The sequence below is a fragment of the Macaca nemestrina genome, chromosome 17, assembly GCF_043159975.1.
Source record: "Macaca nemestrina isolate mMacNem1 chromosome 17, mMacNem.hap1, whole genome shotgun sequence".
Lineage (NCBI taxonomy): Eukaryota > Metazoa > Chordata > Mammalia > Primates > Cercopithecidae > Macaca > Macaca nemestrina.
The window spans coordinates 6,696,626-6,719,396 of NC_092141.1; the positions used below are offsets into that span (position 1 = coordinate 6,696,626).

Consider the following 22,771-nt stretch of genomic DNA (forward strand, 5'->3'; position numbering starts at 1 on the left):
AGCTGCTGGGAACATTCATGAGCAAGTCCTCAGGTGGAAAAATGCTTTCTTTTTCTTGGGGAAATGCCAAGGAGCAGAAGGGTTGGGTCACATGGTAGTGAAGTATGATTCGCTTCTTAAGCAGCTGCAATAGATTTTCCCAAATGATTGTATCATCGTACATTCCCGCCAGCCAGGTTTTAAAGTCCCAGTGCCTCCGCATCTTGGTAAGTTATTATTATTATTATTTTGAGATGGAGTTTCACTCTTGTTGCCCAGGCTGGAGTACAATGGCACGATCTCAGCTCATCACAACCTCTGCCTCCCAGGTTCAAGTGATTCTCCTGCCTCAGCCTCCCGAGTAGCTGGGATTACAGGCATGCTCCACCATGCCCAGTTCATTTTGTATTTTCAGTAGAGACAGGGTTTCTCCATGTTGATCGGGCTGGTCTCAAACTCCTGACCTCAGGTGATCCTCCCGCCTCAGCCTCCCAAAGTTCTGGGATTACAGGCATGAGCCGGCCCCTTGTAAGTTATTTTAATCAGTCATTCTAATAAGTAGGTAGTGGTATCTCATTGCAGTTTTGATTTTGATTTACAATAATGACATAATTCCCTAATGATGAATGACATGGAGCATCTTTTCACGTGCTTACTTGCCATGTATATATGTGATATGGTGCAGCATTTATTCCTTTGTGTTATTTTATTTATGGTAATTCTTTTTTTTTTTCCAGATGGAGTCTTGCCCTGTCACCCAGGCTGGAGTGCAATGTCATGATCTCGGCTCACTGCAACCTCTGCCTCCTGGGTTCAAGCGATTCTCCTGCCTCAGTCTCCCGAGTAACTGGGATTATAGGTGTGTGCCACCACGCCCAGCTACTTTTTTGGATCTTTCACCATGTTGGCCAGGCTGGTCTCGAACTCCTGAACTCGTGATCCACCTGCCTTGGCCTCCCAAAGTGCTGGGATTACAGGCGTGAGCCATTGTGCCCAGCCTATGGTAATTCTTAATAGAATGTATTTGCTTGTGTATTGTCTTTCTATTTGTCACCTACCACCGCCACTGGGCTATAAGCTCCACTGGCTGGGGCAGGACTAGGTTGCTCCTGTATCCCCCATGCCCAAAAGAGCACCTGGCACTTGATGGACAGACGCGCCATGAATACTGTTGAAAGAGTGAATGAATGAGGCTGAATTCTAGCTCCCGCTCTGCCTCCTTGTGTGGCCCTGAACAAGGTTCCCCAGTCTCCATTTCCCAGCTTGTAAAGTGAGTCAGAGGTGTTGGATTCAGAAACCTTGAGGAGCCTCCCAGGGTTTTCCCTTACTCTACATCTTCCAACCTCGGCACCGCTGGGCCATGGTCCCCCAGATATCCTGTCTTGGCAGCAGAGGGAGTGACACTTCTTTTGAATCTGGGAGCCTGGACGCCATAGCCCACCCTGCAGCACCTAATTACTCCTGAGCCCCAGACCTGCCACCTTAGCCAGAGGAGCTGGCACCCTGCCGAGGAGTTGTTATGGACCCAAAGAGCACAATACTCCTGCCTGACTGTTCCCTAATCCCTCCCACGCCTTCCATACACAACCAGAGACCCCCAGAACCCAGAACTCCCCTCTGCTCCCGGACCATGAGCTCCAAGGACCTCTCCCAGTGAACCCCAGTGCTGGGCCAATGGGTTGGGCTGATGGCCACAAGGGAAGTAGGATGGTCCCAATATCCGTAACACGTCAAAGGGAAAGGGCTGACCTGGACACTAAACCCCTGGTTCCAGCCCCTGCACTCCCACCTTGATGTGTGATCTGAGGGGGGGGTCCCTTCTGTGCTGTGGCCTCAGTTTCCCCATTAGTGCACTGAGGAGGGAGATACAATGTTCCCAGGCCCGGTCAGTGCTGGTACCTGGCAATGCAGTTTCTTCCAGTATAGATGCCATTGGGTTTCTCATTCCGCTGGTCATTTTTGTATCAGGTGAGGTGGGCTGGGGTGGGGGATCATGACGGGGGTTACGGGCAGAGGAGGGAGTACAAATGCAGGAGCTCTCAGGGACAGAAGGCTGCCCAGGCAGCAATGAGACTCTGACACCCACTGCCCGGCTGGTCTCTGCAGGGAGACACGGAGAAGGTCACCTGTGAAGACCTCCACGCATGCAGGAACCACTGGACTAGACATCCATGGCAGCCAAGGAGTCATCTGAGGGACTCATGGAGGGAACCCAGCGAGCTTGGAAGGCTTTGGTGCAGGATGACTGAGTCGGGCTGGGTTTAATGGTGTTGGCCTCACCACAACTAGAGAGTTGGAAATGTTGAGGCCACAGGGTGCCAGGCCCTGCTCACGTGGAAGACAGAGACCACACCCAGGGTCAGGGTCAGGGTCAGGGTGCAGCCTGGGCTGGAGAGCAGAGGGCAGGGAAGCAGCCCCTCAAGGGATGCTCAGAAGCCCATGACCTGGCCCCAGACACAGAGCACTGGCTGAGCTGGGCTGTGCTGGACCAGACCCCTGGGAGAGAGAGAAAGGATGGCTTCACCTCTCACTGCCTTGTGCCAAGGAAACACACAAAGGCGTTGGTCCAGGGAAGAATGGAAAGGAGGTCAGGAGTCGGCAAATCAGAACTAAAGAGGATCCCAGCAGCCTGTGGGGCGGATCCTGTGGCTTAGGAATGCAGATACTCTGGAAGAGGGCAGATGGGAGGGAGGCTGCAGAGATACACGAGGTCCTGTAGGGTGTGTGGAGAGGCAGAAGATGGGAAAGACAGGGGAGAGTCTAATATCCTGAAAGAAAGGGAGAAGAAAAGAAGGAAGTGGCCGGGCGCAGTGGCTCACACCTGTAATCCCAGCACTTTGGGAGGCCAAGGCAGGCAGATCACTTGAGGTCAGGAATTCGAGACCAGCCTGGCCAACATGGTGAAACCCAATCTCTACTAAAAAAAAAAAAATTCGCCAGGCGTGGTGGCACATGCCTGTAATCCCAGCACTTTGGGAGGCTGAGGCAGGCAGATCACTTGAGGTCAGGAGTTTGAGACCAGCCTGGCCAACATAGTGAAACCCCGTCTCTACTGAAAATACAAAAAAAAAAAAAAAATTAGCTGGACGTGGTGGCACACGCCTGTAATCCAGCTACTTGGGAGGCTGAGGCAGGCTGGAACCCGGGAGGCGGAGGTTGTAGTGAGCCAAGATCGCTCCATTGCACTCCCGCCTGGGCTACAAAGAAAGACTCCATCTCAAAAAAAAAAAAAAAAAAAAGGGGGATGATGAGAAAGAAAACACAGGGCCACCAACACGGGAGGAGTGAGAAGTGGGGCCAATGTCACAGCAGAATGAGCCGTGAGATGGGAGGGAGAGGACGGAGACAACTGAGGGGTCAGGGAGAGAGCCGTCAGCGTGAGAAGCACTGCAGCTGCTCTCACGGACGGACGGCAGGTGAGCAGGGCCCGAAGGGATGGAGCTGACCCTTGCGCCACCCACAGATGCCTCTGTCGTCAGCTGGGAACGCAGAGCCCTGATGAACTGCAGAAATGTTTTAAATGAAAGTCTTCCAAGCATCAAAATATTGAAGCCGTTGTTGTCTCACTGTGGGTTAGTTGCTATGGAGAAATTCAGCCCTGGCAGCCACTCTAATCAGACGCCCATGGGAGACAGGCCCCAAATGGGCTGGTTTAGGGCTGGCATCAGGGAAGGGGTTCCCCGCCCAGAGCCAAGAATCGGGGGGGCTCAAGTCAGAACAGCTCCCCACCTCCCAGTCACGCTTCCTAAAAATCACCCAAACTGAGTCTTCTCCATTGTTGGAGGCACAGAGCTGATAGGGAAACTGAGGCCCAGAGAAGATGAAAGACCTGCCAAGGTCACAGAACTAGTTGACGGCACGGCTAAGACCACGTCCCAAGTGCCTGCTCTGGGTATAGATGTCTTCCCAGTATGTAGTCTGTTTCTCTTCCAAGACCCCGTTTGCCTTCTCTGCTCAATTCCAGACCGACTCCACCTTCCCGTGCCCGTGCACCTGCCTGGGTGCTCACGCCTCTGAGCCTTCGCTCAGGCTGATCTCTGCCTGAAATGCCCACCCCATCGGATGCCCCTTTTTTTCAATCCCAGTGTCAACAATGCCCCTTGCTATGTCGTGGATTGGCCATGATGAGATGCAGAGGTCATTTCCCCACCTTCCTTGTCTCTCACCTGAACACTGGCAACAGTCTTTCAAAAACTCTGACCCTCCCTGCATATATGAGGCTCATTTTTTTTTTGTCTGAGACAGAGTCTTGCTCTGTCCCCTAGACTGGAGTACAGTGGCACCATCTCAGCTCACTGCAACCCCTGCCTCCTGGGTTCAAGCGATTCTCCTGCCTCAGCCTCCCCAGTAGCTGGGATTACAGGCACCCACCACCACACCTGGCTAATGTTTTGTATTTTTAGTACAGATGGGGTTTCACCATGTTGGCCAGGCTGGTTTTGAACTCCTGACTTCAAGTGATCCACCCACCTCGGCCTCTCAAAGTGTTAGGATTACAGGCGTGAGCCCCCGCCCCCCGGCCGAGGCTGATCTTAAGTTGCACCGGCTCACAGGTGCATGCAGCATCTCCTCTCAGACCCCTCCCCACTGCCTGCCACCTCCTAGACACTCGGCCTTCCTCCAGTTCCTGGAATGTTCCTGTCTCTCCTACTTCAGGGCCATCACACCTGCTGTGCCCTTTGTCCGGAAGGTTCTTTCTTCCTCTCTTCACCTTGTCAATGTCTTCCTCCTTAGCTCTGCAGAGAGAGTGTTAACAACCTTCTCACCATGTTAAATTAGGTGCCCCTCTGACGTCTCTTTTCTCTTTTTTTTTTTTTTGAAACAGAGTCTCACTCTGTCACCCAGGCTGGAGTTCAGTAGCACGGTGTCGGCTCACTGCAACCTCCGTCTCCTGGGTTCAAGCAATTGTCCTGCCTCAGTCTCCCAAGTAGCTGGGACTACAGGTGCCCACCACTACACCCAGCTAATTTTTAAAATATGTTTAGTAGAGTTGGGGTTTCACAGGGCCACCTGTTAAGGGAACACACATGTTGGCCAGGCTGGTCTTGAACTCCTGACCTCAGGTGATCCACCTGCCTTGGCCTCCCAAAGCACTGTGATTACAGGCGTGAGCCACCACGCCTGGCCTGACTGTTCTCTCTTACAACAGCTGGCACTTCTACTTAGCGGTGGCACTTCTACTTAGTGGCGATGCTCCCCGTTCGTCATTGTATTTTCCTGTCCTGTTCTTGGATGTCTGCCTCTCCTGCGAGGCTATAAGTTTGATGAGAGCAGCAACATGGCAACTGATTGCCACAGGATCCCTGGCACCTAGCAGAGTTCCCGGCACATGGTAGAGGTTCAGCAAATATTTCAAACAGCGAACAGGCGAAGGCTGAGCCCCTGCTCTCGGCACACGCACAGGATGGGTAAGTATGGAGTGTGGAGCTGCAGATACCACGTCTGAGTGGGGAAGGATGCGAACCCCCAAACGGGATCCTCTTCTTGAGGCTTCTAGGAAGGTCACCCAGCCAGTGATGTGAGATTGGGGTTCACTCACCTCTGGCATCAAAGAATTCATCATCTGAGCTCTCCACGGAGTCGCTGAGGACATTTCGAAGGTGCCAGGGGGCACCGCCGCCCGGGGGAGGGCCACCTGTTAAAGGAAACACATCTGTTAACCAAGCCTGAGATGGTGCCCCAGTACGAGGGAGGTGACCCAGGACCCCCCATCCCAACCGGACTAAAGGCCAGTTAGCATCCTGCACATCTGTGCCCTCTCCCTCCGAGGCCTCAGACCTCATAGAGACCTCCCTCTCCTGTGCTGTCATTGAAGCTCAAAAGCTTCTCTGAGTAAGCACAGCAGAGCAGGAATGAGTGTGCCCATTTTGCAAGTCCTAACACTGAGGCTGGTGGTAGTTAAGAGCCTTTGCCAAGGTGACTTTGCCAAGCAGTGTCTCAGTCAGCACAGGGGAAGCTCTGCTGTATTAACAAATGAGCTCAGACGTTTAAACAGCAGTGGTTCATTTCTCACTCACACACAGGCTGGAAGGGAGCTCTGCTCATCATGGTCACTCAAAAGTGCCACCACTTTGTAATGTCACCAGCCCAAAAGGAGACATCAGGTTCTATCCAAGCAGGGGAGAAGGGCTCAGAAAATCTCACCAGTCTTAAATGCTTCTGCCCAGAAATCACACACTTCTGCTCACATTTCACTGGCCCTGGCTACCAGGCACACACATCCTGTCCCTCAGAGACCTGCGTTCTTGTATCAGCAATGCACCTGCCTCAGTTTTTCCATCTGTACAATGAAAATCCTGGCAGAGACTGTCCTTTGAAACTCTTCTACTCTGACTGATATTGGAGGAGTCCACCCAGCCAGCAGTAGCTGTCAATAAACAAGCAGGGGGTAGACATCCTCCCCAGCCACTGCCAGGTGAGCCTGATGGTGCAGTCCTTAGAGATACCTGCTACAGTCCCAGTTCACCACACCCCCTACCCTGCAGGATGCTGGCACTGCTCCTTGCCCTGAGTCCAGACTCCAGAGCATAAACTGTTCCTGAAGGGAGAGGGCCAGCCCAGGCCGTCCAGGGACACAGCCCTCCTGCCTGTCATTCCTGCCTGGCCCACCACAAACTTCCAAACACACACCCAGTTTGTGCTTCATGGCTTGGAGCCCAGTGAGAAGCACATTCTGAGACATCAAAAGGACAGAGGTTATAGTGAGCACCAACTCAGTGGTCACCTCTAGGTACAAGGCTGATTCCCTAAGCTTCTGATCCTCTGCCTCCACCAGTGTGAGCCGATGTCCCACCCTCGGGCCCTGGATTTACTGCAAGAGGGTCTGAGAGTCCAGATGTACCACAACTGTGTGTTCCTAACATGGATACGGGACTATTTTCCAAATGCATGTGGAGGACATTCTAGCTATTGCAATAAGACAAGAAAAAAGATAGGAAAGGGATACAGATTGGAAAGGAAGAAATAAAATTGTCTTTATTCGCAGATGACATGATTGTTGTCTATGCAGAAAACAAAAGGCCTACAAAATCTATGTGAATAAAAACCATCAGAACCAACAACTGAGTATAGCAGGATTGTAGGATACAAGATCAACATGCAAAAGTCAATTGCATTCCTAGATACAAGAAATGAACTGAAATTTGAAAATGATAATGCCATTTAAAATAGCACACACAAAATACTTAGGTATAAAGCAAATGTATGTAAAAATTTCCGTGATTCAAAAACTACAATCACTTAAAATTATTCCTGAATTATATTAACAGTATATTTTCTCAATCAACAGATACTAAAGGTATAAAATCTATCATATCTACTATATTTGCATACTATGTGAACATGCTATATTAATACACAAACCTCCCTTGCTATCCAAATCTTTTCCGTTCCTAAGAAGAAAGAGTTTGGATAGTCAGGAAAGTCCTATTATCCTCATCTGTTCAGCTCCTGAGTTTTAGATAGTAAGAAGCAAGAGTTTAAGTAGCAACGGAGTCAATTGAGGATTTATCTGGATCCATTTCGTTCCTGAGTTTGAACAGCAAGAGCCCAGTGAGAGGCTCCTCTATGCCGTGGCCTTAAACATGCACGATTTGGATCCATCTGAGAACAGACAGAGGCATTCTCTCTGATGACATGTGCAGGGGTCCAGGGGGAGGTCTGGGGCAGAGGGAAAAGCTACAGGGAGACCAGTGAGCTCCATTTGAGGGAGCAAGTTCTCCCAGCTACAGGTGAGCGGAAAAGGAAGGGGCTGGTGGGCATCAAAGGGGGCCTCTCATTCCACAGACACTGTGTTGGGTACGGGAACACTGTGGGGAATGAAAGGACAGGATTGGACGCTCACAAAGTTTACATTCTGCAGGCGGGGAAGGAAAAGCCAGCCTGGGTCAAATAAACAACCCAGATAATTTCAACCTAAAACCTCTCCCTTCCTACACTATGTCCTCCTTCCTCAAGTGTCTCTTATGTGGTAATTACAGCCTAAAGAATAGACAGGCTTGAGCGTGTGGATCTCTACATCCACGCAGAGAAAATGGTGGGGAAACTCAGCCTCGGACATCAAAAGAACTTTGTCACCTATTGTAGTTATAAATGCTGAACTAACGCAATGTCTCCCATTTATTATTGTGACTCTCTTTTGTGGTTAAAATATACATTTAGATTTCTTTTCAAATGCATATTTTATCTTGTTTACTATTATTCTACTTGCTTTCAAAATGCATACCCGCCTTGGTGTTTTGTTTTATTTTGTTTTTGAAACAGAGTTTTGCGATTGTCGGCCAGGCTGGAATGCAATGGTGCGATCTCGGCTCACTGCACCCTCCACCTCCCGGGTTCAAGAGATTCTCCTGCCTCAGCCTCCCGAGTAGCTGGGATTACAGGTGCCTGCCACCATGCCCGGCTAATTTTTGCATTTTTAGTAGAGACAGGGTTTACCATGTTGGCCAGGCCGGTCTTGAACTCCTGACCTCAGGTGATCCACCCGCCTCGGCTTCCCAAAGTGCTGGGATTACAGGTATGAGCCACTGTGCCTGGCCCCACCTTGGTTTTTAAATGTATACTGTATACAAGGTCTTCCCCCCACCAGCAGGGGCTGCCCAACAAACTTCTGGAAAGGTGCTAGGGTGCGGGGAACCTCAGTTATACACACTTGTATAAAAAGAACCTGTAAAAACAGATATGTTAAGATGGAACATGGGAACTGTTCACTGCAGCTCTTCCTCCAGCATGCAGATTTTTTGGAAAACAACAAAGGTCATATTTCCAACAAGAAGAGCAATGGGCAGTGTCTCAGGAGGGGTTAGAGGGAAAGACCTTTGTGGAAAGGTGTCAGGCGAGCAGAGGCCTGAATAATGAGAAAACCCAGACATGCTAAGCATGTGTGTGTGTGTGTGTGTGTGTCTGTGTGTATGCATATCTGCTCATGCACACACAAGTGTGGGATGGACCATGCAGATAATACTAAATAAATACTAATAAAAAGATAATACTAACTCAAGGCTGTGGGTAGAGATTGCCACTTATTATAGGTGTTATTTGATGACTACATTTTAAATATGTGAAATTAAACTTAAAAAGGTTAATTCTTGTATGTTACGTGGTACTTAGTGGAATCTGTATAGTGAAGATATGAATTTTGCATTATTCAATTTCCTGACTTTTTTCTATGAAATTTTCTTTTATAACAGATTTAGCCATTTTTCAAATTTTGTTTTGATATTTTTTTCTTTGCTATCTTGTTTAGCCAGTAATACTGCTGAGACTCTAAAAAATCATATAAGAAAACTACAAATTACTTGCTTTAGGAAACTATGTAAATAATATATTTGTAAATACTCATTGTCTTTCTTCAAATACTTATCCATGGATAAGAGCCTTCTTGGATGAAAGAACTGCAAGGGTAAAGAAATTCCTACATGAGCTTAGTGTGTCCAAGGGGCAGAAAGAAACCCATGTGGCTGGGGCCAGTGATTAAAGGGGGATGGGAATAGGGGAAATGGAGCCTGACCAGGTAGGGTAGGACCTGTCATGGACGGAAGCTTGGAACTGGTGAATTTTAAGGCTCCTCCCACTGCCCAATCTCTATCACCTGCAAACTTCAAGAGGAAGGGAATACAGATGCCAAAGACTGTCACAAAGCCTCCTGGGGGAGAGGACCACAAGTCAGATGTGCTAGAGGCCACGTAGGTTCCTGAGAGTCAGAGCAGATGGGCATGATGACCCCGGAACAGGGAAAGGCTCAGAAGCAGCGTCCTTGAGGCGGGTCCTTGCCCTACGCTTCTCTGCATTTTCTGGGTCCAGCACAAAGCTCCCACACAGAAGAGGGCCAGGAAGTGTTTGACAAACAAGTAAATGAATAAAAATGATTTGCTTGGTGAGTACAGCGTGCCAGGCAGTCTGCTAGCTGCTTTTCAGACATTAGCTAAAGTCATCCTAACCAAGCCTAGCAAAGTAGATATAAGGAATCCCCACCTTACGGCTAAGGAAACGGAGCCTCAGGGATGTTTCAGGAAGGCATTTCCTCTGCAGTAAAGCTCAGGGTGGGGGACCTCAGTCTCCTCCTCTCTCCATTGCCTGCTCTCTTGGAAATAGCAACCCTTCTACCTGCTGCTGGCCAGCTGGGCAAGAGGCCAGAGGCCTGCCCCTGGCTCCTCATGGGGGCCCCAGTCCTGGGGGGCTCAGCTGTCCCAGTTCTAGAACCATCTGCACATCAGCTCTACAAATCAATATCTGGGCCGGGCGCGGTGGCTCAAGCCTGTAATCCCAGCACTTTGGGAGGCTGAGACGGGCGGATCACGAGGTCAGGAGATCGAGACCATCCTGGCTAACACGGTGAAACCCCGTCTCTACTAAAAAATACAAAAAACTAGCCGGGCGAGGTGGCGGGCGCCTGTAGTCCCAGCTACTCGGGAGGCTGAGGCAGGAGAATGGTCTAAACCCGGGAGGCGGAGCTTGCAGTGAGCTGAGACCCGGCCACTGCACCCCAGCCTGGGCGACAGAGCAAGACTCTGTCTCAAAAAAAAAAAAAAAATCAATATCTGGGTATCCTTGTGTCTGTGGGAAAATCTAAATGGATGTCGACATTCCTACGTAGAGGTGTCTAGTGTTACACGAGCGTCTGTCCCTGTGTCTGCGTGGCTGTTGTGTGTGTGTCTGCCTGCATTCCTTGGACAGTGTGAGCCTACCTACCTGCCACCCCGCTTCCTAATATTGTTCCTAAGAATCATGCATGCATGCCCACTCCCAGAATTCTCTCTCTCTCTCCTTCACACACAAAGTACATCAGCTCCAGCCACGGGTGAAAATTTAGTAGAGGTTAGAACACGGGCTTTGGAACGACACAAATCTGGTGCAGTGTTACCACTTGCTAATCTAGGACCTGAAGCAAGTTAACTTCACTGAGCCTCGCTTTTCTCATCTGGAAAACAAGCATCATAATCCACACCCCACTGTTAGGAGATTTAAATGACATCAGCCCCTACAGCGTCCAGTCCACTGCCTGGCACTTGGAAATGGTGGCCTTATCAGCTACGGGACCAACGATTGAGGCAAGGTAAACCCACCTGAGGGGCTTCCAGGCAGCCGCCAGGGGCCCTCCCCAAGGCCTCAGAGCTCTGTCTGTGTCCTCCAAGGCCCAGCCCACCTCCTCCTGAAGACCCTCCTTCCATCCACCTTCACGACCACATTGATTTATTTTTACTTTTTTTTTTTTTTTTGAGAGGGAGTCTCGCTCTGTCGCCCAGGCTGGAGTGCAGGGGCGCGATCTCAGCTCACTGCAAGCTCCGCCTCCCAGGTTCACGCCATTCTCCTGCCTCAGCCTCCGGAGTAGCTGGGACTACAGGCGCCCGCCACCTCGCCCAGCTAATTTTTTGTATTTTTTAGTAGAGACGGGGTTTCACCGTGTTAGCCAGGATGGTCTCGATCTCCTGACCTCATGATCCGCCCGTCTCGGCCTCCCAAAGTGCTGGGATTACAGGCTTGAGCCACCGCGCCCGGCCCCTTTTTGTTTTTTAATTGAGACAGGGTCTTGCCACGTTGCCCAGGCTGGTCTTGGACTCCCGAGCTCAAGCGATCTGCTCACCTCGGTCTCCCAAAGTGCTGGGGTTACAGGTGTGAGCCACTGCACCCAGCCCCACATTTATTTAAAATGTGAAGTCAGGATTAAAGAGAAGGGGAATATCCCAACTCTTCCTCTAGCAATTTAGAGAGAAACAAATGACCCTTCACCCCAGCAATGCCAGCACAGCTCCCAGCTGGGCTGCTCAGTGGGAGGGGCTGCTAGAAGCCATCCCCACTCCCTCTCCTGGCCCCGATACCCCCCAACTCAGGTCCAGAGTGGTCTCCGGGAGCTTGTCATGGGTCTGGATCTCCCTAGCATGGGTGCAGCCAAAGACCCCGCTCAGGTCGACAGCTCCTCCTGACCATCTTTCCCACACAGGGACGTAGGAATAGGCAGACAGAGAGACATACAGGCAGACACATGGACAGGCATCTCCTATGTGTGTTCTCCTCTATATCAGGGACCCCAAGGCAGCCCCAGCCCAGGGGCAGAGTCCTCAGGTGAAAGAAGATGCCACCCCCGTACTCGGGAACTCTGTCTGAGGGGAAGACGGTTCACAGTGAGGAACGCCCTGACCGTAAGATGCAGAACAAAGGTATTGGCCGATGCTTCCTGGGCCAGACCTTGGGCCAGATGGTGCCCAGGAGGAAGGAGTAGGGGACAGAGCTGAACTGGAACAGTCCCTGCCCTCAGAAGTGCCAGCCCTGGGGGCACAGACCTATACTGCTCCCTGCACAGAGCACGGGAGGAACAGAGGAGCAGGCGGCCTGGCCCGTGCGAAATTCCACACCCGCAGTGTCTGTCCCGTGGCAAGTGGGAACTGCACCTCCCAGAAGCAGGGACCGGCTAGGGTGCCCAGAGGGTTTCTGGGGGAGGGGAAGACAAGACGAGCCTCCAGGGAAGGGGTTGGCAGGGTTGGCCAGGCTGGGGCAGGTGGGAGGAAGGGAGAGACATAGGCCAAAACAACTGAGCCCTTTCCAGGTAAAGCTGGATCTAGAACTTTCTCCTCAAGGGTAAGGAGCATCAGGGAAAAGGAGGGCACATGGGTGTCTGCTGGCAGTTGTGACTCCAGGGACATTCAGATAACATGTGCAATTTCCAGACCTCCAGGGAGGAACAGGTGCCCCTGAGCGAGGCCCTGGTGGGTGCACAGCACTGGGCCGGCACCTGTACCTATTGGCCTGTGGCCACCTGTGGCCCAGGCCCAGCCCTGCCTATGGCTATATCAGAAGCTGCAGCCTGCCAATGCTGGATGGACTTAAGCAATCTGTGCCTCAGAAGAGGAGAGGGAGGCCAGGCATGGTGCCACACACTTGTAATCCCAGCACTTTGGGAGGCCAAGGCAAGAGAGGATTGCTTGAGCCCAGGAGTTTGAGACCAGTCAGGTCAACAAAGTGAGACCCCATCTGTACAAAAAAATCAAAATAAAAAAATAAGCCTGGCAGGGTGGCATGTGCCTATAGTCCCAGGTACTCAGGAGGCTGACGTGGGAGGATCACTTGAGCCCAGGAGGTGGAGGCTGCATTGAGCCATCATCATGCCACTGCCCTCCAGCCTGGGGCGCAGAGTGAGCCTCTGTTTCAAAAAAATAAAAATAAAATAAAAAACAGAAAAGGAGAGGAGCCAAGAGTGAGAGCAGTGCCTGATGGCAGGGCTGAGGCTCATTTGAATGGTCTCTCTCTCTCACACACACACACACACACACAGACACACACACACACGGACACACACACACACACAGATACACACACAGACACACACGCACACAAACACATACACACATGCACACAGACACACACACGCGCGCGCACACACAGACACACACACAGACACACACACGGACACACACACGGACACACACACACAGATACACACACAGACACACACGCACACAGGCACATACACACACGCACACAGGCACACACACAGACACACACAGACACACAGACACACGCACACACACACACAGAGACACACACACACAGACACACACAGACACACAGACACACACACACAGACACACACACACACACAGACAGACACACACGCACTTAGAATCACACTTCAGTGCTCTCAGCTCTGCCCTGGGGTCCCTGAGGTCCAAACACAGAACGTGGAGTGCAGTGCTTCCTACAGCCTGGCCGAGGCTCCCTCGGACAGGCAGGTGACTGTCAAGCCCCACCTCCCGTCTACCTCCTCCTCCCTCGAGGGAACCACCGTCCCGCTGCCACCTGACTGCTTCCAGCCCCAGTTCTGCCACTTACCGATTAGTGATCTTACTAAATGACAGGAAACCTTCTGTGCCTCAGTTTCCTGCTCTGTAAAATGGGGAGGATAATCATGCTTACATAGTGTCGCAGTGAGGATTACATGAACAAACACTTTAAAAGGTTCAGCAGAGTGCCTGAGACTCCATCAGTGCTAGAAAAGGGTGTGTTAAATAAAATAATAAATCGTGATTCTCCAAGAGCTTTTCTTTGGTTCTTTCATCCGCGGTAGCTTCCAAGGACAGGCCCCTCTCCTTCTTCTCAGGCCCCTGGAATGGGAGCCTCTCCACTCCCCAAAGGCTGGAAATGCTTGCCCCTGCCCACACTCATGGGGCCAGTCCCTCTCTCCTCCCTCCCATCGCAGCTCCCTGGGGCTTGCCTTGTCTGCCCCCTAAACTTGAACTACTGCTGGCCAGGACTTGCTCTCCCTCCCAGCCTCTCCTTCCAGCATCCTGGGCTTCAGCAGCACATTGCCACCAGGAGGGCCTTCACGCCATGCTCCTCTTCGTCCCCAGGCCTTTCCTCCTGCAGGTCCTGAAGCCTGAAATGTCTTCTATCTCCCCATCCCACCCCCAATTCCTATTGATGCTTGAAGCATCAGCTGGAAGTCCTTCTTGGCTCCTGAGGCCAGCCCGGGCGCCTGTCTCCTTGTGTGTCCTTCATGTCCAGCATCTGTGTCCCTCAGAGTCCCTATTTACAGACTGGGTCCAGGCCTGCCTGCTCCACTGGGCTGTGGGTTTCCCCTGGGCAGACACCTGGTAGGAATCCTCTCTAGGCTCCTATCCTCCGCCAGGTCAGGGCTGGGCACGGGGAAGGCTCTGGTCAAGCTCAGTGTGGCCCGGCACAGGGGAGATCTTAGCAAGGCCTCCTCTCAGGGGAGCATCCCTGAGGGAATGTCCTCAGGCTTCCTCTCTGGATCAGGGTGAATTTGGAGACCAGACCAGTCCAGGGCCAGCCAGCCCATCCTCAGCCTTGAAGTAGGGCTGTCCAGGGAGAGATGAGAGGCCAGGAGAAGCTGCTTCCAGAAAAAGGCATTATTGAAGGAAACCAGTGCTGGTTGGGGGTTGGTTGCTATAGAAACATGTCCTAACTATCTCCCAAACTGCTATATGTGCCACTGATGAGCTCATGTGCTCGTCTGTTTCAGGGGACACGCCAGGAGCCCTGGAAGGGCCTATCCGCCCGAGTACGCAGCATCTGGAGCCAACATCCTGGAGGAGCCAGGAAGAAATCCAGCTTCCAGGGCAACCTGGCGGGTCCAGCCATCCACCAGGAACACGCTTAAAGACTGAGGCTGACTTCAGGTTGTAGAATTGTCCTGAGGGCATCTCAGGTCTGAGACTAGCCGTGGCCCAAACCTCAACCTCAACCACAGCCTCGACTTTCGGTTCGGCCATAGACTGAGTTATGACCATGGCCACAGGCCGTGCCACAACTCCTGTCTCAAACCACACCACGAACCTGACCACAGACCCAGCTTGACTCAGTCACAGACCAACAACACTACTAGCCACAGACCAAGCCCTGACCCTGGCCACAGAACGGCCCCCAGCACAATCACGGACTTGTATCAAATAACGTGAAAGATATGTTCACTCTAAAGTCCGTACAGGGCGGCCACGGCGGCTCACGCCTGTAATCCCAGCACTTTGGGAGGCAGAGGCAGGTAGATCACCTGAAGTCAGGAGTTGGAGACCAACCTGGCCAAAAGGGCGAAACCCCGTCTCTACTAAAAAATACCAAAATTAGCCAGGCATGGTGGCGCATGCCTGTGATCCTAGCTACTCGGGAGGCTGAGTCAGGGAGAATTGCTTGAACCAGGGAGGTGGAGGTTGCAGTGAACTGAGATCGCGCCATTGCACTCCAGCCTGGGTGATAGAGCAAGACTCCGTCTCAAAAAAAAAAAAAAAAAAAAAAAAGAATAATTCTGTACGGCATTGCAAACGGTTGCCTGGGATTTCCACAGCCTCCGCTGCCTGTTGTCATCATGATAGCCCAGGGAGGTCAGTAAGAAAGGACTCAGGATTCTTGTGGACAGATGAGAAAACTGAAGCTCAGAGAAGAAAACTGATGTGCCTCCTGTCACGCCGCCTGTTTCTAGGGGTAAGGGGGGTCTCCAAGCAGGGCACAGTTGGCCAAACCAGTTGCTCTGGGGAAAATGTGCTTTTTGAAGACCTGCTGGTGTGTCATAAATATGCCACTTAAATACCCATTAATTACCTTATTTAGGAGATAATTAGTGATTAATAGCTTTGGCTATCTATTGTACTTTCATTTGCTCTGCCAATTAGGCTCCCAACAGTTCTGAATTATTTGGAACAATTCTCCCAAGGCCCAGCTGTCCCCCCTATGTCCCGCCAGACTCTTGTTCCATAAGGAAGAGGCTCTCTCCTCCCTCTAAAACGAGTTCCCCATAGCACCTGCCACTGTGCCACGACAGGCTCTGCCACCTGCAGGCTCCCCAGGAAGGCAGCCCGAAAGACAGGACAGCGGGAGGCATTCCTTCTGCTCAACCCAGGACCCCCTTGCAGAGAGCTGAGAACAGGGACTCAAGGTCCAGGCACCTACCCAGGCAACGGGAAGCCAGGTTGGAATCAGACTCCTCAAAGGATGCTGGGGTCTCTTTGTTTTTTTTTTTCTTTTTAACTGAGTTTCACTCTTGTTGCCCAGGAGGGCAATGGCGTGATCTTGGCTCACCGCAACCTCCGCCTCCCGGGTTCAAGCGATTCTCCTGCCTCAGCCTCCTGAGTAGCTGGGATTACAGGTGCCCGCCACCACGCTCGGCTAATTTTGTATTTTTAGTAGAGACAGGGTTTCTCCATGTTGGTCAGATTGGTCTCAAACTCCCGACCTCAGGAGATGTGCCCGCCTCGGCCTCCCAAAGTGCTGGGATTACAGGCGTGAGCCACCGCGCCCGTCTGGGGTCTCTTTCAAAGACCACCACCTCAATGAAACGGCCAGCTTTTTGAGAAGCACATCAGAGGTTGCCATTAGCCTGGAGCAAACAGTAGGAAGGTAGCAGCTCCCCACCCATGCCAGCAAGAGCCAACGTGACCCCCTGCAGGTGATTCGACTCATACCACCTGCCACTCCTGAACTGCAACTGAGCAAAGATGGAGCCCAAGGTTGCCTCTGCCCCCAGGCCCCTCCATTTGGTGCCAAAGCACAGTGCCAGGAATTGCCAGCCAGAGCCCCAGAGGCGGAGCTCTCATCGCTGCTCCAGATTATACTATGCAAGAAGGAAACACAGAGGCTGCGAGGGATAAACACACACACACACTCGAACTGGGCAGTAATGGGAAAGCTGAAAATAGCTCTTTTTACCACAAGGGATGATTCCAGAGTTGCTCGGCTGGGACTAGCCTCATGGGGGGCAGGAAGTAGGAGCAAGGGGAAGAGAAGGAACCCACAGGGGTGACATCGGGGCCAAAAGGAGTTCTGTGGAGGGTGGTCATCTGGACCGACCCAGAACAATCAGAAAAGGTCAGTGGTGCATGAGTGAGGTGCGGCCACAGACACTCAGAATCTCTGAAACACAGATTCTAGAACAAGTAAAAGCCTTCCAGTTGCCAGCCCCGAGAGCTCACAGTCCCACATCCTGCACACCTAGGTCTCTCCCCGAGGAGGGCAGGAGTGCAGGACGTGACGTGCTCTGCAAACACCCAGAGCCAAGCAAACACGGTGTCAGCAGCAGACAGCTCAGAAGAGGCCTCTGGGATCCACCAGAACTCAACGCCCCTCCCAGACAGAGCCCAGCGCGTTTCTATTTTTGCTTTCAACCCTTGTTTGGCATCCCTGCTACCAGCTAACAGACGGCTACTTCCCCTCCTTCCAGAAGAATGGGTCATCTGGGAAGAGGAACACCTGCTCGCTCGCCTCCCATGTCCCAGGTCTTCTAACAAACAGGCTGACCCTCCCAGAGAGAGACGAGGCTCCCAACGCCCCCAGGAACCTTCCCCTGGTAGGTGGTTCACTCCAAGCTGTCTTGCTCACCAGCCCTGGAGAAGAGTTTCACCAAGACACCTAGAGAGAGCAGCTTCACAAAACCTGAGACGCCTGCTTTCCAGAGGCAGATGCAAACCCCCGCAGCCCTGGCCACACAGACTACACCCCATGGAGCCCCAAATTCACTCACACTGTGCCAACTCCAGCCACAGACTGAACCCCAACATGCCACACCCTGCACCCCATCTCTAGCCTCAAATCGAGCCCTGACAGTGACCACAGAGGCTTCCAGCCTGGCCCAGTCTGAGCTGTGGCCCCATGAATGTGTGAGCCTCACAAATCCAGCCCTGGGAGAGCCTGGAGGAAGCAGGTTGGCTGGGTGGGGCCCCAGTGCTGGGACCCAGCTCCCACTCCAGAGTCGTGGACAGACAAGAGGCTCTTGCCCCCTGTCTACCCTCGCCACACACGTACCCGGTGGGGGCTGGTGGCCACACAGCTGTGCAGGCCTCCACAGGCACACGTGGGACCCTGGAGGTGGCATTTACCTCCGGAGTGACTCACTAAGCCTCTATTCCGTTTGCAAAAGGGGGTGCAATTTAGCATTTTCTTTCTCTTTAGAAAACAGGAATTTTAAAAGAGAGAGAGTAGAGAGAGATTTGAGGGAGTGGGCGGGGAGCTCAGATCTCATTTGATTTCCAAACTCATTTGTTATGCATTCTCTCCTCCCCCCTCCCACACCAAGTCCTTCCCCTGGGGACCCTGGCCACCCCCTTCCAGGCTCCTGGCTGCAGACCTGGTGATGGCCTGCCAGGAGGCACGTGCTCTCCACGTCCACGTCCTCAGCTCCCCATTGATTCACTGACCCTCAAGTCTGGGAGGATCAATGCAAGGTCAGAGTTGAGAAGGGGCAAGGCCTCTTCAGGACACAGTAAAACCCACAGCCAGGGAGGCCACCAAAAAGGAGAGAGCAGGGATGGAGCTGGAAAGAGCCTGAAGCTCATCCTGACCCCCAAACTCTTCCCTTTCACTTTTACAGATAAGGAAACTGAGGCCCAAAGAGGGCAGTTCAAGGTCAACCAGTGCCAGAGCCAGGGCTCTGCTTTGTTAGACAAGTTAGCTCCCACGAATACTGACTCCAGCAGTAGAAGAGACACAAGCTCTAATTCCAGCTTTGCCTCTAACTTTATGTGTGATTCCAGAACTAGACAGTTAACCCTTCTGGGCCTCAGTTTCTCATTCATAAAATGAGAATAACATTGGCTCTACCTCAGAGATGCTGTTGAGCCATTGGACAGAAAAGCATGCTGAGAGCTGCTATAAGATCTGAGCCACATCGGTCCCAGCATGCAAACTCCCGATCCTAGGATCTCAGAATTCCTGGAAGGCAGCTGGGTCCTACCAGGAAGTCCCCAATCCCTAAAGCCTCCGTGGTCTCTGACAGTTCACTCTCTCTGTCCTTGAAGGGGAAAGGATGTCAGACCTCAGAGAAGGACCCTTGAATGAAAGGGTCTGGTCTCTGTCTCCCAACCTGCTTAACAGGTAGAACTGAGAGATCACCAGGCCACCTCCAGCCGTGAAGTCTCATATGAAGATGTACGTGAGAAAACATCACAGCTTCTGGCCAGTCTGACCCAGACATGGTCCAGGCAAGTGGCTGGGGCAGGGACACTGTCCAGCCATGTCCTCGTATTCTGTGTCCTGCCACACTGGACTTCCAAACACAGGTCAAGTCATAGAGGCCTCATATGGGAGATAAGGGGTTCCAGGCCCAGGGTCACAGGCTTGAGGTGGAACCTCTCTGTTTGAGCTGCACCATCCTTGGCTCAAACAAGGACACCACAGCCAGAACTGAGAGGCAACAAACATCTCAGGGTAGGACCTGCCGGGTCTGCTGGTGTGACAGGTGACTTCACAGAGGCCGGCATATTTGCTCAGGAACATGAGGCACATCGAAGCTCTAGTACACACTAGACTGCAAAAGAAAGCTTTTGAAAAGCCTGGAGTCTGGACACTGGCGTATGGTTTGACCATAGCCTTCCCACTGGGGACCAGAGAAAGTGAGTTTACCATCTCCTTGCAGAATGCAATGCCCGTCCCAAGATACACAGTAAAGCAATCAGTGCCCTAGGCCTGGGAGTTTCTCAGTCATGCCTCAAATCCCCTGGCACCTCCCCAAAGATTTAAGAATTCCAGCGTTGGCCGGGCGCGGTGGCTCAAGCCTGTAATCCCAGCACTTTGGGAGGCCGAGATGGGCGGATCACGAGGTCAGGAGATCGAGAGACGATCCCGGCTAACACGGTGAAACCCCGTCTCTACTAAAAAATACAAAAAACTAGCCGGGCGAGGTGGCGGGCGCCTGTAGTCCCAGCTACTCGGGAGGCTGAGGCAGGAGAATGGCGTGAACCCGGGAGGCGGAGCTTGCAGTGAGCTGAGATCCGGCCACTGCACTCCAGCCTGGGTGACAGAGCAAGACTCCATCTCAAAAAAAAAAAAAAAAAAAAAGAATTCCAGCGTTGTCCAGTTGTGATGGCTCATGCCTGTAATCCCAGCATTTTGGGAAGTCAAAGCAGGAAGGATTACTTGAGGCCCAGAGTTTGAGACCAGCCTGGGCAACATGATGAGACCCCCGTTTCTACGAAAAAAAAAAAAGGATTAAAAAATGTTTAAAAAAAAAAATCTGCACTAGTCCCTTTTCCAAGCTTCCAGATGTTTCCTCCCCTGAGTGGAAACCAAGCTTCCTGATGTTTCCTCCCAGCCACTAGTCCCTGCCCCTGGGAGCCACAGAGTAAGGGGCCCAGGAGAAGGTCGGTCTGGCTTTGGGAGGATGTGACAGCACACACCCCACTCCAGGAGGACCCCAAAGGAGGCTGACTCAGCAGAGCAAAGTCCACACTCTGGAAACCCAGGCTCTGCCATCACCTTCTTCTGTGACGTTGGCTAAATACCTACCCCTCACGGGCCCTCAGCGACCCATTGTTAAGGAGGACTTGGAACATGAGTATGGAAATGTTCGCTCCCATCCGAACACTGTAGGATCATTACTTTACTGACTCAAATTACTAGGTTTGCCACATGGAAGCCTGCCAGCAATACCCCTCAGAGCAGAGGCTAACACCTGAGAGGAGAATAAACTGGTTCCTCCGGCCCGGGAGGCCCAGCCCCGTGGCCTCGGCTTTGTCTCTGCAGACATTCCTGCCCCAGCCTGAGAGGTGCCAAGACCCTCTAGGCTGCTCACTCTGCTCCTGCCTAGCCTGAGGACCTGCCCCCACCCCAAAACTCGCATTCTCCCAGTGGGAGAGAGGGGCAGCCTGTTGGGGTGCAGAGGGAGGGACACGGGGAGGTAGACAGGAAGGGAGGGGCAGTGTGGCTGGCAGGCATCAGAACCAGCCCTTCCCAACAAAGGCTGCTCCACCCGGCTGGCCTCTCTCCAGCTTCCCAGGAGCCCTCACGTCCCAGCCGGAGGGATCTGTCGAAACACCCAAGTCATACCCCGGCACTCCTGTCTTCATGCTCTTTGGAGTTCCTTTTGACCTTCTGCACTCTTCCACTCCAGCCAGACAGATTTCTTTACTCTTGGGCCCTTCCTGCCCACCCTCCACGCCTACCCATAGCAGTCCTTCCACATTTACACATGCGCCTCCTCCCTTCCATCCTCCTAGCCTTTGTTCAAGCCATTACCCCCACCTGCACGCTGGCCCCTGGCCACGTTCCTTTTCTTTTCTTTTTGAGACGGAGTCTCGCTCTGTCGCCCAGGCTGGAGTGCAGTGGCACAATCTCGGCTCACTGCAAGCTCTGACTCCTGGGTTCACACCATTCTCTCACCTCAGCCTCTCGAGTGGCTGGGACTAGAGGCGCCCACCACCATGCCCAGCTAATTTTGTTTTTGTGTTTTTAGTAGACACGGGGTTTCACCGTGTTAGCCAGGATGGTCTCAATCTCTTGACCTCGTGATCCCCCCGCCTCGACCTCCCAAAGTTCTGGGATTACAGGCGTGAGCCACCGCGCCCAGCCCCCTGGCCACCTTTCTATCCAAACTCTGCTAGCCTTTAGGGCCCATCTCCCAGAGAAACCCAGCCTTCATTGTCTCAAGCCACCCACTGGCCTCTCTGCTCCATGGGGAGCTGCGTACTGTAAATTATCCCTTCCTACACAGAGCTTCTGAATCCTCCCCACCCCTGCCCCCACCTCCCTGTCGCTGGCTAGACTGGGGCCACCATAAATGATACCTGTCTGTGTAACTGAAACCTCCCCTAGAGATTGAGAACTGGAACCCATCTGGATTCATCTTCTCAAGATTTATCTCATCCTCTCTGGGCCCTGATAACAATTTCTCTTGTACCTGGATTTTCCTGGCAGTGTGAAAGTCCTTTCACTGCCTCCCTTTAGCTCTTGTCTGACACAAGCCGTGTCACAAATCTGGCACAGCCATGACCTGCTGCTCAGGCTGTGCACTGCACAACTCCAGGGGTATTATTCACTAGACCACATGTGATGACCTAAAGTCAGGTACCATGGCAGCCCTGGGGCCCAAAGCTCTGTCTTTTCTCTCCGTGGGTGATCTACTGGCCAGATTCTAGAGGGAACACCTCGAAGGTCACGGCGCAGACCCCTCACTCACAGGTCAGGTGCCACAGCCTCCACTCCTGGCCTTTAGCTGCCCTTTGTTCCCATGTCATCCCCCAGAGTGAAGGCCTGATCATTCCTGCCCATCAGTCTGCCCATCCGAGGCAGGTGGTACTGAACAGCCACCCCTCTCTCTGTTACATGGTCTCCTTGGGCCTCAGTTTCCCCAGCTGTGAAGAAAGAGATGGGTTCCTGACCTCCAAGGGATCCCTCTGTTCTGAAGCTCACCAATCTATTCTTCACAGATGTTGCCAATTGCCAATGGGGAATATGTGATTCTCATGCCCACATTACTATGTGTTGTTTTCGATTCGATAGGCTTAGGAGCCTCAAGAAGAGAAGGGAGGCCGGGCACAGTGGCTCACACTTGTAATCCCATCACTTTGGGAGGCTAAGG

The 22,771-nt window shown here is 52.4% G+C and overlaps 1 protein-coding gene across 1 annotated transcript in view; it reads right to left on the bottom strand.

Moving 5' to 3' along the window:
* LOC105472870 (PITPNM family member 3) overlaps window positions 1-22,771 on the bottom strand; it is a 104,009-nt gene that overhangs the window by 78,770 nt on the left and 2,468 nt on the right. The window contains 1 exon segment of the mRNA XM_011726437.2: window positions 5,519-5,614. Within this exon segment, the coding sequence (XP_011724739.2) occupies window positions 5,519-5,614 (96 nt within the window).